The sequence below is a fragment of the Arachis hypogaea genome, chromosome 3, assembly GCF_003086295.3.
Source record: "Arachis hypogaea cultivar Tifrunner chromosome 3, arahy.Tifrunner.gnm2.J5K5, whole genome shotgun sequence".
Classification (NCBI taxonomy): domain Eukaryota; kingdom Viridiplantae; phylum Streptophyta; class Magnoliopsida; order Fabales; family Fabaceae; genus Arachis; species Arachis hypogaea.
The window spans coordinates 49,311,203-49,329,293 of NC_092038.1; the positions used below are offsets into that span (position 1 = coordinate 49,311,203).

Consider the following 18,091-nt stretch of genomic DNA (forward strand, 5'->3'; position numbering starts at 1 on the left):
AAAAAGATGATCTCATCCACAAAAGATAAAAGATAAGATAACAAACTTATCTCAGAAAGATCATCAAGAACACTACTATAAATATACTGGAACACCCAGGTATAACTCATACTCCAATTCTACAAAAAAACCTGCCAAAAGCCCGTATTGACTTAAGCATTGGAGTCTCTTGCAGGTACCACTCCCCTCCGATGAACGTTCACCAGCAGCGCTTCCCACTCCAACAAGTCAGATGCGGCAACCTCGACCTGTCCAGAAGATCTCGTCCGAGATCGACCTCCCAGTTTCAGGTAACTCACGGAACATGACATTTTCAAAAAAGTAATTTAATTTTTAAATTTTTTTTATAATCTATAATGTTAAAATAAAAATTAACTAATTTCAAAAGATTTATATTTTCGTAATAATTATGTACAAAAACACTAATATCAACTAATTTCAATTCGGTCAAGAATTAAGTCAACCAATTTTCTATGAAAATGTGGTCAAGAATTTGGGTGGTGTCGGATATTTTATAGAACGTATTCCTTCCTGTGACCCTAATCCAATTTCAAAAGTTCACCACATTCTAAAGCAGAACAAGAGCAACCAGTTCTAAGAGAATGGCCTCCAACATCATAACAATAAGCTCAAGCTTGGTTCTAGCAGTGATAGTGTCTCTCACAGTTCAAATCTTCTACTTCTCTCCCATCGATCCACTCCCTCTGGAACTTCCACCTTCATCTTCTACACCAGGAAACCAATTACAGGTTCAGAAAATGCATATCATATACTTTTTTTTTTAAGAAAAAAAAAGGAGCTAACACTTATAGTGGAGCTTATTATAATTGAAGAATTAAAAAAATTAAAGAAATAAAAGAGAGCTAAAGTGCTCCGTAATTAATATTTAAATTTTTGTTATATGTTACTTTGTTTCCTTAGCAGAACATAACTAAGCTTGGAGAAGGGGCTCTGAAGGATCCAGAGGATGTGTGTGTGGACAACGACGGAACTCTCTATGCCGCGACTCGCGACGGTTGGATCAAAAGATTGCCCAGAAATAACGAAAATTGGGAGAACTGGAAGCATATTGACAGTAACACTTTGCTAGGAATCGCTGCTTCTAAAGATGGTGGCCTTTTTGTTTGTGACGTTGAAAAGGTAACCACTGAATCTCTCATTCATATCTTAATTTATTGGTTCAGAGCATAATAACATGGTTAATATAATTGTTTATATTGCAGGGTTTGTTCAAGGTTACAGAAGATGGTTTTAGCCTTCTCCTTTCACAAGTGAATGGTTCTCGGTTAAGGTGAGTTCTTACTCTCATAATATTTTGCTTCAATAAAATCTGAAATTATGTTTAAAATACTTGGTTGCCTTTTTGCTTGTGATGATACGGATCTAATTCTTCACTGAATCTGCTTCACCCAAATGTTTGCACCTCTGTTTTGTTTGTAATTTTTTTTTTATCTTTTTGTTAATGAAAATAAGGAAGAAAAATAAAAATAAATAAACTAAAAAACGTTAAGCAAGCTGCGTCAGCAACTTTAAATTGTACGTCAGTAGAGTCATGATCAGAAGTTCATAACACATTCACTTTAAAATGACCAGTGCTTTCAACTGCAGTGGTGATAAGTCATCATATACATTTTAGAAGATTTGTAGTTATTGTAGCTTATTTTATTATTTATTTTTGGGTAAACTAATAAAATAGTGCTTGAAACTTGAAAGTTTAAATTATGGACTAGTTTAATAAAAATACTATTTATACACAAAAATTAACTACTATATATTTATATGTAAATATATATAATTTAACTTATTTTTAATTTATATTTTATATTCTAATGTGAATTGATTGAATTCTATTTTAATAATTAATTTTAATAGTTGATTTTAACGTATATCTAACACGATTGAAAATATAATTACAAAAAGTATGAACGATAAGTTCTAAAAGATTTAAAAACATAACAAAACTAACTAAATATTAAATATATTTTTTAAAAAGACTTTTGAAATTATATTTTAATGTAATGTTTTGCAAATAAAATTAGAAATATGAGATATTTTTATTTTTAATTAGTAATTTTATACAAGGTAAATTTTGTTTTTTTTTTTTTGTATAACTGAAATGTTTTTAAAAAAATGAAGAAAATATAGAAATCGAATTTGGTTTCAATTTTTCGCATGCACCTTTTAAATAATTATTTAAATATTTATACAAAACTTCAAATCAAATAGACAAGTTATTTGTCCGAAAAATAGTTTGCCACTACTTAAAGAATGATATTTTTATTATTTTTATCGCGTTTTTATAATTTCGTTTCTGAATTTATTTGTGTTTCAAATTTTTGAATTTTTTTTAGCAAACGTAAACTTTGGAAAACCATTTTAACTTCTTTATTTTTCTCTAGCAATTTGGAGTCCATACGTCTCTGCTACTTGTTGAGGCCCATTTGTTTTGACTTTTGATGCATTACGTTGCAGTTAAAATTATGTGAATTTATCAATTTAACATACCAATTGTTACAGTTATGCAGCCGTATTTCCGATTGCAGACTGTAATTTAAAATATGGCATTGGATTAACACACATTAAGCTAGTCTCATATCACTCTAATAATAAATTAACGTGTGTTAATCAATTTTCAAAAAAAGAAATAAGAACAAAAAAATTCATCTCCATACGAAAATGATACAGGGAAAGAGGGAAATAATTTTAAGATAGGCACGTGCAAGGGAATAGCAAGATACCAATACCATTTGTCAAGGACACATAATGAATTAATGATATATTGAAATGGACGTGGCTACTAGATTCTGTCAAGGAGGAATACTTTTCTGCTGGGACCATTTAGACTAGTTACAGTGATCCATCATCTATCGAGTATGTACAAGCATAGTTATCAAAGTCCAACTCGCCAATTGATCCCGTTAACTTATTGAATTATTGGTGCATACTATGTTGAGAAAAAATGGTGAAGGGATAAAAGATTTATTTTTATAGATAACTAAATCTTTTTTGAGAAAATATGTCATTTTATTTTTGTTATTTTAAAAAAAATTATACAGACTACTTTTCATTTTCTTTATATAAATATCTTTTCATCATAGAATTATTTTGAATTATTAGATGGAATAAAATTAAATTTGTTTAAATTTAGATCTAACTATAAATTTAGAACTCAGACGAATAAGCCAATTTTATAGGATTTTAAACTCTATAAAATACTGTCATTTTTAAATTAAATTAAAATAAGCTATAGATATGATTTAAATCTAATTGATTTCACATTTAAGAATGACAAAACAATTTTGTGGGATGTAGGAGTAGTAAAATAAATCAAATTCGTCAGGCCAATTTGTCAAAATTGTCAAAAAAAGATGGATCGATATGAGATTTTGAACCCATTAATTTTAAAAAATCGCCAAACCCACATAGCCAAACTCATGAGCTTTGGCAAGGTCAGGAGGGTTAGCTCCATGAACCTCCATGAACCTGTAATATTATTATTTTTTAAAAAAGAGGACAATGTTGATATTTAATTATCGCCAAACCCACATAGCCAAACTCATGAGCTTTGGCAAGGTCAGGAGGGTTAGCTCCATGAACCTCCATGAACCTGTAATATTATTATTTTTTAAAAAAGAGGACAATGTTAATATTTAATTATCGCCAAACCCACATAGCCAAACTCATGAGCTTTGGCAAGGTCAGGAGGGTTAGCTCCATGAACCTCCATGAACCTGTAATATTATTATTTTTTAAAAAAGAGGACAATGTTGATATTTAATTAAAGGATATACATACCAAAATTTAGGTTTCAAAGGTAAAAGCTTAGTCTTATAGTCACTAATACTTTCATTCTCTCATCTAGTCACCACATCAGTGATTAACCTCATTGCCTCTGTCAACACAATCTTTCTCTCTCTCTCTCTCTCTCTCTCTCTCTCTCTCTCTCTCTCTCTCTCTCTCTCTCTCTCTCTTAACTTTCTACCTTTCTCTCTTTCTCTCTTTCTCTCTTGCCATCGCTAGTGCTTAAACCTCCTCACTCCACTTTCTCCCTTTAGCTTCCAACTCGAGTTCGCACCCAGCCTCATTTTTGTCCAGCTTTTCGTTGCCTACAGCCTTGTCTAGTCGTCGTTCATATCATCACCGTCTCTAACTAGCCATTCCCTACTATCTCCAGCTCCTTTTCCATCTCCGAATCTGCCAAAATAATTATTGTGCATTGTGAGTAGCTGGGTCCGTGGTGCGCGAAATTAGAACTCGCATAACTGAACTGGCAAGTACACCGAGTCGTCCAAGTAATATCTCAGGTGAGTGAGGGTCGATCCCACGAGGATTGTCGGATTGAGCAAGCAACAGTTATCTTGCTAGACTTAGTCAAGCGAATAGAAAAGATAGTTGTTGTAGTAGCCACATGAAACAAAATAAGAATGAAAGTAATACCGAATTGACGTAGAACCAATGATGAGAAATCAGTTAAAGCCTCAGAGATGCTTGTTCTTCCGGATTAATACTTCTTACTGACTATTTTAACAATGGATGATTCATTCAAAGGCAAGGCTGTAAGAAATTAAAGTCAGGGTCAGTGGTCATTAATCTCCTCTGATCCACACTAAATGCAAGGGTCAGTGGTCATTCGATTTGAACGAGAATGAAGCTCACGCAATTCAATTTCTGGTGATCCTACTCAAAACGCCACAGACAAGATCAGATCTTTTGGATCTGAGAATAAAGCTCAGGGTTCTAGCCTTAGCTCCACAGAAACCTCAATTACCCATGACTAACGAGATTTTATGTCACTTATCCTAATTAGCCCAGATACTCTATTGGAACTTGTGATGCATTCTCAAGCTGCAGCTCAATACTATCCTGTCAGGGACTCGCAAGAACTCATGTAGAATAAGGGATAATACTTCCGTTCCACCCCATATTCATAAGGATGAAGAACCAAATTGCATTATAGAATAGAATCAAACGTATATTAAAATAGAAAAGTAATGATATTAATCCATGGGAATGAGTAGAGCTCCTATCCTTAACTTAGGAGGTTTAGTTGCTCATACTTTAAAGAAAAAACAGATAAGAAGGTGTAAAAACTCTAAGACTAAACCTAAAAGATATTGTTCTTAATTAAATTTTACAAAAAGAGAATAAAATAAGCTAAGAAGTGTTAAAATCCACTTTGGCCCCACTTTGGTCATGTGCTTTATATGCCTGGCATTCAACTTGGGCTTCTGGGCGTTGAACGTATATTGGGGGGGTGAGCGTGCTATTTTCTTGCTCCCTGGGTGGCGTTGAACTCTAGTCTTGGGTGTTCAACGCTGGGCTTGCTCCTCTTTGGGCGTTGAACTCCAGTCTTGGGCGTTCAACTTGGAGGCTGGTCCTTCTTGAGCATTGAACTCTAGAGAAGGGCATTCAATGCCCGTTTTGAGTAGTGATTCCAAAAGCAAAGAATATACAATTATATATTTCTGGAAAGTCCTGGAAGTTTACTTTCCAAAGACATTAAGAACGCATCAATTGGATCTATGTAGCGCAAGATATGCTCGTTGGAATGCACGGAGGTCAGGATTTGACAGCATGTGCTATCCTTTCTTTGCCTCTGAATTAGACTTTGCCAAAACTTGCCAATCTCACCCAAAAATCACCTAAAATCATAAGAAAAACACAAAAACTCAAAGTAGCATCCAAAAGGTAAATTTTGCACTAAAACATACTAAAACTTAATAAACCTTAATAAAATATAACTAAAAATGCTGTGAAAAAGGGTATAAGATGCTCCATCATCAGAACATCAAACTTAAACTGTTGCTTGTCCTCAAGCAATCAAAAACAAGATAGGACAATTGGAAGAGAAAAATATAATAGGTTTCAGAGTTGTCAATGATGCTCAGTTCCAAATATTGAATGGGGCTATTAGCTCTTTTCTTCTGAACAGTTTTAGCATCTTACTTTCCTTTGAAGCTCAGAAATATTGACATCCCTTGGAATTAGAATCTGGAAGATATTATTGATTCTCTTTTAGCTTTTTTTATTCTTGAACACAGCTTTTTATTTTAGTCCTTTGCACCTTTTCAAGCCTAGTCATGACTCTAAGCATTTTGTTTTCAAGTATTACCACCGGATACATAAACGCCATAGACACTTAACTGGGGAACCCTTTGGATTTGAATTTAGCTTTGCTTAAATTCCCAAATAGTGGTGCCTAGAGTTCTTAAGCGTACTCTTTTATTGCCTTGGATCACGACTTTAACTGCTCAGTTTCAAGCATTTTACTTGATACCTTCACACCACAAGCATATAGTTAGGGATAGTAACTCATTTGACCTTTTTAGGCCAAATTTGACCCTCTTAACCATTGATGCTCAAAACCTTGGACCCTTTTCTTGGTTTTCTTCTTTTTTCTCTTTTTTTTTTTCTTTTTTTGTTGTTTCCTTTGCTTCAAGAATCCATATTTTTGTTTTCAAAGAACCAATAATACTTCTCTAAATTCACTGTTCTTCAAGAGCCAACATGCTTTGTAACACCCTAATATTCAAATCCTTATGCTCGAGTCATAAGTCAATGATATACGGTGGTACGACTCTCAGGTGGATTTTTAATACATAAATATAGGTAATTTCGAAAGGAGTTATTAATCGAGAAACCTGAAAAAGGAGTAAAATAAAATCGTGAAGATGTATCACTCACATTTCGACAACTAAAAGGTAAAGCGTGAAGCCGAAAGTGATATACAGATAAAGGCATAAAGGAGAATAAGAGAAGGACAATATATAGATATATAACATAAGTAAATAGCCACTAGTCGCGACCCGCGAAGTTTAGGTCGGCTAGGGTACAGTATAACAGTAGTTGACAATAGAATCTCATAATCTCTCCCAAAAGAAACATAAGAGCCTCTATAGGCAAGTTCAAAAGAGTCCAATACATAATATAAGTTCTTCAAAATAAAAGGTGGAGAGATTCTAAGCAAAATATAAAATGGAGAATGTAAAGATCTTCGCCATCTCTCAGATGAACCACAACTCACTTCTGAGCACCTAGACCTGTATCTGAAAAACAAGAGATATATACGGAATGAGAATCCCCAATCCATGGGTTCCCAGTACGGTAAAAGTGTCAAATAAATACAATGCATTGTAATAAAAACTCACTAAGCATCCTAAACTTCCTTTCACCAAATATTCACCCAATGTTCTTGCTAATCCATAAACAGGCAACTGTCATAAGGGAATACTAAATCTAATTCATATTTTTCATGCTTCCCAACTTTCTAACTCTCTTACAAATCAGAATTAGAATCATAAGCCAAACCATTACCAACTATGTTGTCTCAACAATTCTATATCAATACTTTATATTCTCACTTGGAGCAAGTGAAATCACTTCACTGCGTCTACCCAGAGAACTCAAATTATCCCATTCAATAGTCATCATCATTATTCAATTACATCATCATTTCATCTCATCAAGAACAGCCCTCAGTGTCCACCAACACCAGCATGAGGGACCTCTCAATTGTACAAACACAAGCAATACAGACAAGTAATACATCATTAAAGTACAAGTAGAACAAGTAGCACATAATCAGGTAACATAGCATATATGATATAACAATCCAAAGAAAATAGGCAAACCCAAACAATTCAAACATATGCAAACGATATATGCCTGTCCTATGACTGATGATATCATCTGTCTGTTATATAGCCAACCCGACACGTTCTGGTAGCTAACCATGGACAGAAACACCCATCGCGGAGCAAGTAGGTTTGAGCTACAAACCCCTTGCTACTACCCGCTCAATCCAGAGCCAGTGGAATAACCACTACTGCTGCTACTACCCAGGCGGGTATTTAAAAGCTCAACCTGGAGCGAGCGGATTCACCACTACTACCGCTAATACCCAGGCGTCACAATCTATGACCTGAAGCAAGTGAGATGAACCACAATCCTTGCTATTGCCCAGGATCTCAAAACATACATTCATTTAGTTTAAAATCAATCATCCTTTTTATCAAATCTCAAACGTTAACCTGGAGCAAGTGGGACGAACCACCACCTTTACTATTACCCAAGTATCACAATCCTTGACCTGGAGCAAGTGGGACAAACCACAACCCTTGCTACTACACAGGTATCACAAATACACATTTATTCATAACTCCATAATTAAACTCATTTATCATAATCTTCCTTCCCCATCTCATACCAGGAGCAAGTGGACAACGCCACTGCCTACTACCCAGGGTCACACGTCACATTCAATACTTTTCATCATTATTCATTTACCACATTCATTAATCATATATGCATTTCCGGCACACTCGCCACATGTTCAAGCTTACTCAATCAATCATAATCATTTAATCATTAATCATATACATGTACATACTCAGCCATATTTCAATGCTTGTCACAGCCATCCGACTTATAACATATACAGCACTCTCACCATCATCCTTAGCAACTTATACAATCATCATTACTCATCATTCATCATTGATTCTTATTTTACTTCATCCACAAGTTACCACATGTCCTAACTTCTTTTTATTACTAGGCATGCTATAAAGATTTAGGACCTAGAGGATAAAAATGGAAGCTTAGAAGTCTGAAATTTGGCTTTAAAAAAACTTAAAAACCAACTTTTGCTGAAAACAGGGTCACGCGTGCGCGTCGTCCACGCGCACATGTCGAAGCCAGAAAAACAACGTGACGCGTGCGCGTCGCCTACGCACATGCGTGGTAGTCAGAAAAGCAAAGCGACGCGTACGCGTCAACCACGCGTACGCGTGGGTGCGTTTTGTGCTCCTCACACAAAACCAGCACAGTATCTGCACAACTCTCGGGATTTTCTATGGGGCATTCGCATCAGTGCAGCGACATATACGCGTCAGCCAGGTGCACGCATGGATGAGTAAAAATCGAGACTGACGCGTGCGCGTCGGCCACAGGTGCGCGTGGAAGCACGATTTTCCAAAATTTTTACTAAGTTAAAAAGCTGCAGAATTACACTTTTAAACCCCAAACTTTAAACACATATAACTTCTTCTACAAAATTCTTTTTTCAACCATTTCTGAACTGTTGGAAAGATCTTTGAATAAACTTTCATAAAAAACTATTTTTGAAGAATTACAAACTTCGTGAAACGAGTTACGAACCGCCAAATTTGGTCAAAAATAAATTTTTACCCAAAAATGGAAATCACCTATTTTTCCAATGTTCACAAGCCAAATTCATTTCCACTCATCCAAATGACCACAACCCAACCACATTCACATAATTACACGCAACTAAACCAAACCTACCTCCTCTATACAATTTTCACCTAAAACTATCAAATTCCACACCTCAATTTCTCAAACCTTATTATTCAATAACCAAACCAATTATTCACATATTCAATATCTAAAATCTATTTAATCTCTTATATCATCACACAATACACACATCAACTTACCTTCTTTATCTCTTTCCGGCCTTTGGCCCAAAATTCACGGCCTCCAGCCCAAATTCACAATTAAATTGCATATTCCCTAAACCAATATTCATTATCCAATTCATCAAATTCTCAACACACCAAACATACAAATCCACACAATTTCTCAACTCAATCATTAATTCACATGACATATCAACTATGCATATTTGCACCAACCATTTACTGATTTACACAATCCAAACTTAATCCTAGGGGCATCTAGTATAGAAATTCTCATCACACCACACGATACTTAAATGAAACTTAACTGTACCTCTTGTATCCAAAATAATTGAGCTTCTTCTTGGAAGTCTCCACCAACCCTTAGTTCGAAGCCTCACCAAAGCTCCTCAAGCAACACCAACCTCCCAATTGTGCACCAAAATCACCAAATACACTAATATAACCAATTTCGCATATATACATTAACCTAGGGTTCATGAAAATGATAAATCACAAGGGTTGGAGGGTTCCTTACCTTAACCCATTGAGGTTTGTGATAAATATCACCCATGGGTCATACTAGAGCACTCCTAATCAACCAAAATCACAAGATTTCCTCAAAACCCAAACCAAATTCGAATTTAAAGCGGAAAACAAAAATTGGGCAGAGAAAAGTGGTATAATCACCACAAAACTTAGATAGAATCATAGAATATGAGAAGAGCGACGCGTGGCTGCAAACGGCTTGTCAATCGAAGTTTCGGAGAGAAAGTTATGGCTGCAAACGGCTTGTCAAACAGTTTTCTCCTCTCTTCTCTCTTCTCCAAAGCTGCGCCCCTACCCTCTTCCATTATGGTAAATGAGCTGAAATGCTCATAACTAATATTTATATATGTTGGATCTTGGGCCCACTTGGGCCCAGTTCACTTATTTTTGTCTGTTGGCCCAATTTTGGGCCAAAACCTTTAAGATTAACACTCTAAATCGCACTTTAAATATTTCTACCTTCCCTAATTAAAATTCCTAATTTCTTAACCTCATTTACTTATAATTAATTTTTTCAACTGTAGTACCAGAAAGATCTCAGCCGGTACTGCCGGTCAAAATTCCAGTGCACGTTTTTACGCTGAAAACTATGTTTTCCGACTCAAAAAAATTCACTGAGTCCAAATATCATATTTAAATTATTAAATTCTGATTGTTATTTTTTCTATCCATTTTCACTCATATCTAATTTATTATTTAATTAGTTATGGTTAGACTGGGTTTTACATGCTTAACTTCATTGTCAATTATGCACAGTTAATTCATACATTTAGAAAGTAAAAGCAAGACCACCACATCAAAGTAATTGGAATAAATCATGATATAACTCAAGATCTTATGTATTTTACTATTTTTTTTTCAAAAATTTTCTTTTTAAGCTTTAGTGAGTAATGCATGAGACATCTTCTACCCATAAAATTTTTAAAATTTTCAAAATTGAACTACTAGATTAGAAAGCAAATGAAATCCTAATAGTGATCATGCAAGAGCTAGTATAGAAACTGAAAATAACATAGAGGAAGGGATGATGAAACTTAACCACCTCAGTTAAGATGGTTGCTCAGGCTGTGCTCTTCTATGAAGATGGTTCACCTCCCTTTGGTGCCATTGATGAAAATATACACTTAGAGCTCGCTCTGTAATACCAAACTTAAAAACTTTGCTTGTCCCTAAGCAAAGAAAACTTGGCTCCTTAGTGGCGTTGAACGCCAGGACTGGCATTTGAATGGCAGAGGGTCCTCTCTGTTCCCTTATGGGTGTTGAATGCCCAAGTTTTCTTCCCCCTTCTGGCATTGAATTCCAGTTGGGGTATACACCAGGGTGTTCTGTTCTCCTTGCCACGCATTCCTGTTTCTGTTCTAAGCACTGTGCATGATCACAAACATTAGAAAACCTAGAAAAACTTTGAAAATCAACGAAAATTAAAATGAAATCAAGCTAAAATAAAATTGAAGTAAAACTAAAATAAAATAAAGGATACTTATGGTTGTGTTGCCTCCCAACAAGCGCTTCTTTAATGTCATTAGCTTGACACTTGATTGTTGAAGTTTTTTCCTCTTCTTTCAGTTGGTTAAAAGAAATGACTCAAAGGGAGAAGAGGAGGAGAATAGTGCCCTTGGATTTGAATTTCTCCTAACAAGCTTTCTTTTATGGTTATCAGCTTGATTCTCCTTGCTTGTTAGGGTAGGATTGTATTGTTTCTTGTTGACCTTCTCTTTTTCATGGATATCATCTTTTGTTCCTTGGTCACAATCCCCTTTTCAGTACATTCCTTGATTATCTCTACCACTCTAAATTCAGGACCTCAATGTTGTGTGATGGGTGGAGTATACCCTTCATCAAGAGCCTTTAGGTTTGGTAGTTCAGTGAACTCACCCTCTATTAGCTCTCTGCTTCATTAGAGTGTAACTTCCCAAACTTGTCTTCCTCCCTTACACTATCCTTTGTTCGTGTATCTCCTTCTTCTTCAATGTGTGAGGATGAAAAACTCTCTAATTTACTGGGGTATGGACTCCTTTGAATGATTCCCTCACATTATTTTACAGGAATTTATATTGCTTCTCTTGTGAGGGAGTTTTCTTGTTCCTCTGCCCAGCACTTGGTAATTACCTCCACATGCCCCTCTACATTCTTGACATTCATTCTCATTTCTTGTATGCAATCTTGAGAGACATCCCTTAATTCTTTCATGGTAAGTTCTAAAGCTGATAGTTTTGAATAAAGAGATGATGACTCTTGATATGAATAATAATATGGTGGCTCTTGATATGAGTAAAAAGAGCATGGTTCTTGGTATAAATAAAGAGGTGGTAGTTCTTGGTATGAATATGTAGGGGGATGAAGATGGAAATTTTTGCAAAATTTTCTCTGTTATTTGCTCCAGTTCTTGGCAGGCAAGATCGAAAGATGATACTTTTTCATATGAGTAAGAAGATGATGGTTCTTGATAGACGGAATATGGAACATTGACATCTCCTTACTCTTGACCTTGCTAACCAAAATCTGGATAATTTCTCCATTCATAGTAATTTGAATCACTACTTGGGTGTGAGTAGTAACCCATGTGATTCTTCTCCATGATTGTTTCTCAGCACAAAATACCAAGCAAAATTAAACACACCAGGTGGTAAACAGAAAAGCAAGGAAGAAAATTTTTTTTTTGGAAAATTCAAAATAAATAATAAAAAATAGAGTACTAATTTGAAAATAAAAAATAACTAACAATTTCAAAAAAAATTTAAAAATTAGAAAGAGAGGGGTTTAAAATTTTTCAAGATTCAAAGAGAAAGTAAAAGAAAAATTAAAGAGACACAAAACTAAAAATAAAACAAGATAAGATAAATAATTAACTAACAAGATTTGAAATTAAAGATGGAAGAATGGATTTGAAAATTTTCGAGAAGTTAGAGAGAGAAAAAGTCAAATGAAGATTTTGAAATTCAAATTTGAAAGAAAGAAAAACTAAAGAAAACACTAAACTTAAAAATTGAATTTAAAATTTAAATTTAAATTAAAAATCAAATAACTAGAATCAAAGAAAAGATAAATAAGATAAAGATTAACAATCAAGAAAGATAAGTAAGATATGATTTGAAAATCTTAAAAAAAATTAATTAAAAAGAAAAAGAAAAGATTTGAAATTTTTGAAATTTATAAAGAAAAATAAAATATTAAAATATACCAAACTCTTAAAATTAAAATAAGATAAAGCAAGATTTAAATTTAAGATGCAAGTTTTGAAAATTAAAAGAAAATCAATTCAAAGATTTTGAAATTTAGAAAGAAAAAGTCAAGGGAAAGAAACAAGGTAAAATAAGATTTGAAAATTATGATAGGAGATTTGATTTTGAAATTTTTTTTTAAATTAGAAAGAGAAAGTCAAATAAAGATTTTGAACTTTGAATTTGAAAGAAAGAAAAACTTACAAAATACTAAATTTTTAAAATTTGAGTTTAAAATAAAGATAAGATAACAAAATTTTGAAATCAAAGGAAAAGAAAAGATAAATATCAAAGAAAAAAAGATAAGCAAGAAAATTAAATTAAATAAAAAGATTACTAACAGGACACCAAACTTAAAATTTGAAACTAAAATAGAAAAAGATTTTCGAATATATAATATATATATATATATATATATATATATATATATATAATATTTCGAGGAAATTAAAAAGAAAGAAGAACACTAGACAGACACCAAACATAAGAAATTTTGTAATCAAATAACACTAATTTCGAAAAATTGAGAGAAAAAACACTAAAAGACACCAAACTTAAAAATTTTTAAATCCAACAAGGGAAAACACTAAAGAAATTCGAACCCAAAGAAAACAAACAAGAATAATTTTTGAAAATCAAGAAAGGAAAATCAACCAAAACCAAAAAATACCATACTTAAGATTTAAAACAAAAGTTGAAAAAGAGAAAAAGATTATTAAGATGAATTTTTGAAAACTTTTAAGAGGATAAACAAAGATGGTTTGAAAATTTTTACAAGAAACACAATTAAAAGAAAAACAGTAAAAAGTACCTGATCTAAGGAGAAAGACAACCGGTAGTTTGTCAATCTCGAACAATCCCCCGCAACGGTGCCAAAAACTTGATGCGTGAAATTAGAACTCGCAATACTAAATTGGCAAGTGCACCGGGTCGTCCAAGTAATACCTCAGGTGAGTGAGGGTCAATCCCATGAGGATTGTTGGATTGAGCAACCAATAGTTATCTTGCTGGTCATAGTCAGGCCAATAGAAAAGATAGTTGTTGTTGTAGGTGCATGAAACAACATAAAAACAAAAGTAATACCTAATTGACGTAAAACTAATTATGAGAAATCAGTTAAGGCCTCAGAGATGCTTGTTCTTCCGGATTAATACTTTTTACTGACTATTTTAACAATGAATGATTCATTCAATGGCAAGGCTGTAAGTGATTAAAGCCAGGGTCAGTGGTCATTAATCTCCTCTGATCCACACCAAATGCCAGGGTTAGTGGTCATTCGATCTGAACGAGGGTGAAGCTCACGCAATTCAATCTCTGGTGATCCTACTCAAAATGTCACAGACAAGGTCAAATCTTCCGAATCGAAAAATGAAGCTCAGGGTTCTAGCCTTAACGCCACAGAAACCTCAATTACCTATGACTAACGAGATTTTATGTCACTTATCCCAATTAACCCAGATACTCTATTGGAATCTGTGATGCATTCTCAAGCTACAGCTCAATACTATCCTGTCAGGGAATCGCAAGAACTCATGTAGAATAAAAGGTCATACTTCCGTTCCACCCGAGATTCATAAGGATGAAGAACAAAAATGCATTATAGAATAGAATCAAATGAATATTAAAATAGAAAAGTAATGATATTAATCCATAAGAATGAGTAGAGCTCCTATACTTAACTTAGGAGGTTTAATTGCTCATACTTTATAGAAAAAACAGATAAGAAGGTGTAATGTAATGTGTCTGTGCTTCTCCCTTCTTGGGAGGCATGATCCTCACGAGGAAGGAAGTTCCTTATTTAGAGTAAAAACTCTAAGACTAAACCTAAAAGATATTGTTCTTAATTAAAAATTACAAAAATAAAGTAAGCTAAGAAGTGTTAAAATCCACTTTGCGCCCACTTTGGTCATGTGCCTTGTATGCCTGGCGTTCAACTTGGGCTTCTAGGCATTGAACATCTATTAGGGGGGTGAGCATTTCCTTGCTCCCTGGGTGGCGTTAAACTCTAGCATTAGGCGTTCAACACTGAGCTTGCTCCTCTTTGGGCATTGAACTCTTGTCTTGTGGGTTCCACTTGGAGGCTGGACCTTCTTGGGCATTGAACTCTAGAGGTGGGCGTTCAACTTCTGTTTTGGGCAGTGATTCTAAAAAAAACATATAGTTGGAAAGCGTTAGAAGTTAGCTTTCCAACGTCATTTTAGATCGCATCAATTGAACCTTTGTAGCTCAAGATATACTCATTGGAATGCACAGAGGTCAGAATTTGACAACATCCGCTATCCTTTCTTTGCCTCTGAATCAGACTTTGCCAAAACTTGCCAATTTCACCCAAAAATCACCTGAAATCATAAGAAAAACACAAAAACTCAAAGTCACATCCAAAAGGTGAATTTTCCACTAAAACATACTAAAACGTAATAAAACTTAATAAAATATAACAAAAAACACACTAAAATGCTGTGGAAAAGGGTATAAGATGCTTCGTCATTAGTCGGCCCACCCTTTTGTGAGGTGGTTTAGGAAGTCTATTCTGTATTGATTTGGTAGGGTAGGGTGGCTCGCCTCGTTTTAGGGCAAGGTTATGGCTAGGCATCTTTAGTTGTTTTTAAGTTGTTTTTTGAATAGTTTTCTTAGATTTAAATCAAAGTTCTTATATGTATAGTGAAATTTATTTGATTTATTTTAGAATGATTATATTTTTAGAACATGTTTAAGTAAATCAGGATGAAATTTATATGAAAACACAAGTGCACTTCTAGGGAAGAAACACAAAGCTAGTGCCAGGCTTCAAGAGGCCAAGCCTAGCGCCAGGAACAGGAGCCCAACTCCAAGCACTGGCGCCCATCACCCAACCTCCAAGCTAGGCGCCCAAACTCCCTAGTCCAAAGCCCGACGCCTTCGTGCGATAGGAAGACCCAAATGGACTGGCCCCAACTCCCAGAATTGGCACCTAGCGCCACCTAACTTCAAAGTATTGGGTGCCCATCGCCCAATCCCGGACCCAACTCCAAGTGAATTCGCAACTCCTAGTGATCCAAAATTCATCAGAGCCCAGAGCTAGTGGATCAAGCCCAGCGCCAAGATCATAGTCCATTCCTAATAAGCACTAAATTCAACCAAAAATTTAAGATTTAAATAATTAGTCAGCATTCACTTCTTTTAGAAAGATAAAATTGGTTGTTAGGATTTAGTTTATATTATATCTGAATTATTGTTTTGAATTTGAATAATTATTATCTCATTCTTCGGAGAAAAGAAGATAAGATTAGTTTTTGAATTTCAATAGTCTTAGGTTATTTTCTTTTCTATCATAAGTAATTAAACCTCCTCTGTTAAAGGTTAGGAGCTCTATTTGATTTTATAAATTAATAATGTAAGTATTTTCTTTATTTTGACTCATGCTTTTTTACTTTTTCAAGATTGAGTTTCATTCTTCATCTTTAACGGTTAAAAGTATTGGAAAATATTCTAATTCTGTCTTGAATTCTGTTATTACATTGGAACATTTAATATTGGAATTAGCTTGAAACTCTTTCTCATGATTTTCAACTTGACTAAGAATAGTATTTTGAAAGTTGTATGGCTTTAAATCAAAACCTTGCGTAACCTCTTCTCTTAATTAGTTGACCAAGGAATTGACAATTAATTAAGTTAAGAGAAATTAAATTTCTAAAGAATTGGAATTTGGTTATAAATGATTTGCTGTAAAAATAATTTTCCATGAGTGAAAGTAGGAAAAGATAAGAATTACTTTTTCTAAGAGTCAAACACCTCCAAAGTCTTTAACATACCATTCTTTGATTACTTTTCCAAAGTTACTAAGCATTTATTCATTCACAAGTACAATCTTTTTTATTGTTTTTTGCTTCTATTTCAAGATTCACAATCCTCTTGCCGATTTTTTATTGATCTAATTAGAGATTCAATTAGACATTATTTGATTTAGTTTTTTTAATCCTCGTGAGAATGATATCCACTCATCGTAGTATTACTTGGAGCGATTTGGTGCACTTGCCAATATAAGAGTGTATCAATTTTGGCTCATCACAGGATAACCCGCTTTTGCACCCCCTAGTGGAGAGGGTATCTCTCCCTTTACACAATCCCATCTTTATTAAAAAAAATGGCCCTCATTTCTTTTCCATATTTGTCACATGATCTTTATATTAATTTTTGTTAGTTTAGTAAACTTCGATGGATATTTAAGGATATTGATTGAAGAAAAATTTCAAAAAAAATTTAAAAAACTAACACAAAATAATAAACATAACACAATATAATCATACCTAATTTACTTTAGAAGATAAATATTCATAATTTATTCTTTAAAAAACACAACATAAAATTAAATATAAAAGTTCATATATATCATTTAGAAGTCAAACCATTTCAAATATATAATATTATTTATGTTATTGTCTATCCCACTTCAATGATAATATTATCTAGATCTGATATTAATAAATAAATAAAAATTATTATCACTACAAGAGAGGAAAATTTTATCGACGGCAAAGCCCTTTTGCCATAAAAAAAGATCATCAGCGAAGCTGCCATTAGTAAATCCAGATCATTATTACCGATGGCTATGGACCGTTGGTAAAATATGGCATGGGAAAATATTATTTTCATTGTACTAACAGTTAAATCATCAATAACACTAATGGTAAATAAAAAAACATATTAATTGAATATTTTCGATGGACAAGCCTTTGGTAAAATGTAAAAGTACCTTTTGTTATTTTTTTAAAACATAATGTACTAACCGCTAAAAGTGTGGATTTCGTAAATGATATATACATATATTGGGTCCTTAACTAAAATACAATGAAAAAATAGAAATAGGAAAATATCGTCAAAACTGAAAAGGAAAGTACAGTACTTGTAATCATCTAAGATGAA

At 33.8% G+C, this 18,091-nt stretch overlaps 1 protein-coding gene across 6 annotated transcripts in view; it reads left to right on the forward strand.

The window, feature by feature from the left end:
• The first annotated feature begins 421 nt into the window (after nucleotides 1-421).
• Nucleotides 422-18,091, forward strand: part of LOC112790526 (uncharacterized) — a 40,586-nt gene continuing 22,916 nt past the window's right edge. For 3 of the 6 annotated variants that reach the window (XM_072232953.1, XM_025832971.3, XM_072232956.1), the window contains exons 1-3: nucleotides 422-749; nucleotides 925-1,140; nucleotides 1,224-1,291. In XM_072232953.1, coding sequence (XP_072089054.1) covers nucleotides 603-749; nucleotides 925-1,140; nucleotides 1,224-1,291 — 431 coding nt within the window. In that variant the 5' untranslated portion in view covers nucleotides 422-602. Of the gene's footprint in view, nucleotides 750-921; nucleotides 1,141-1,223; nucleotides 1,292-18,091 lie in introns of all 6 variants that reach the window. The other 3 variants (XM_025832970.3, XM_072232954.1, XM_072232955.1) reach the window with 2 other exon arrangements.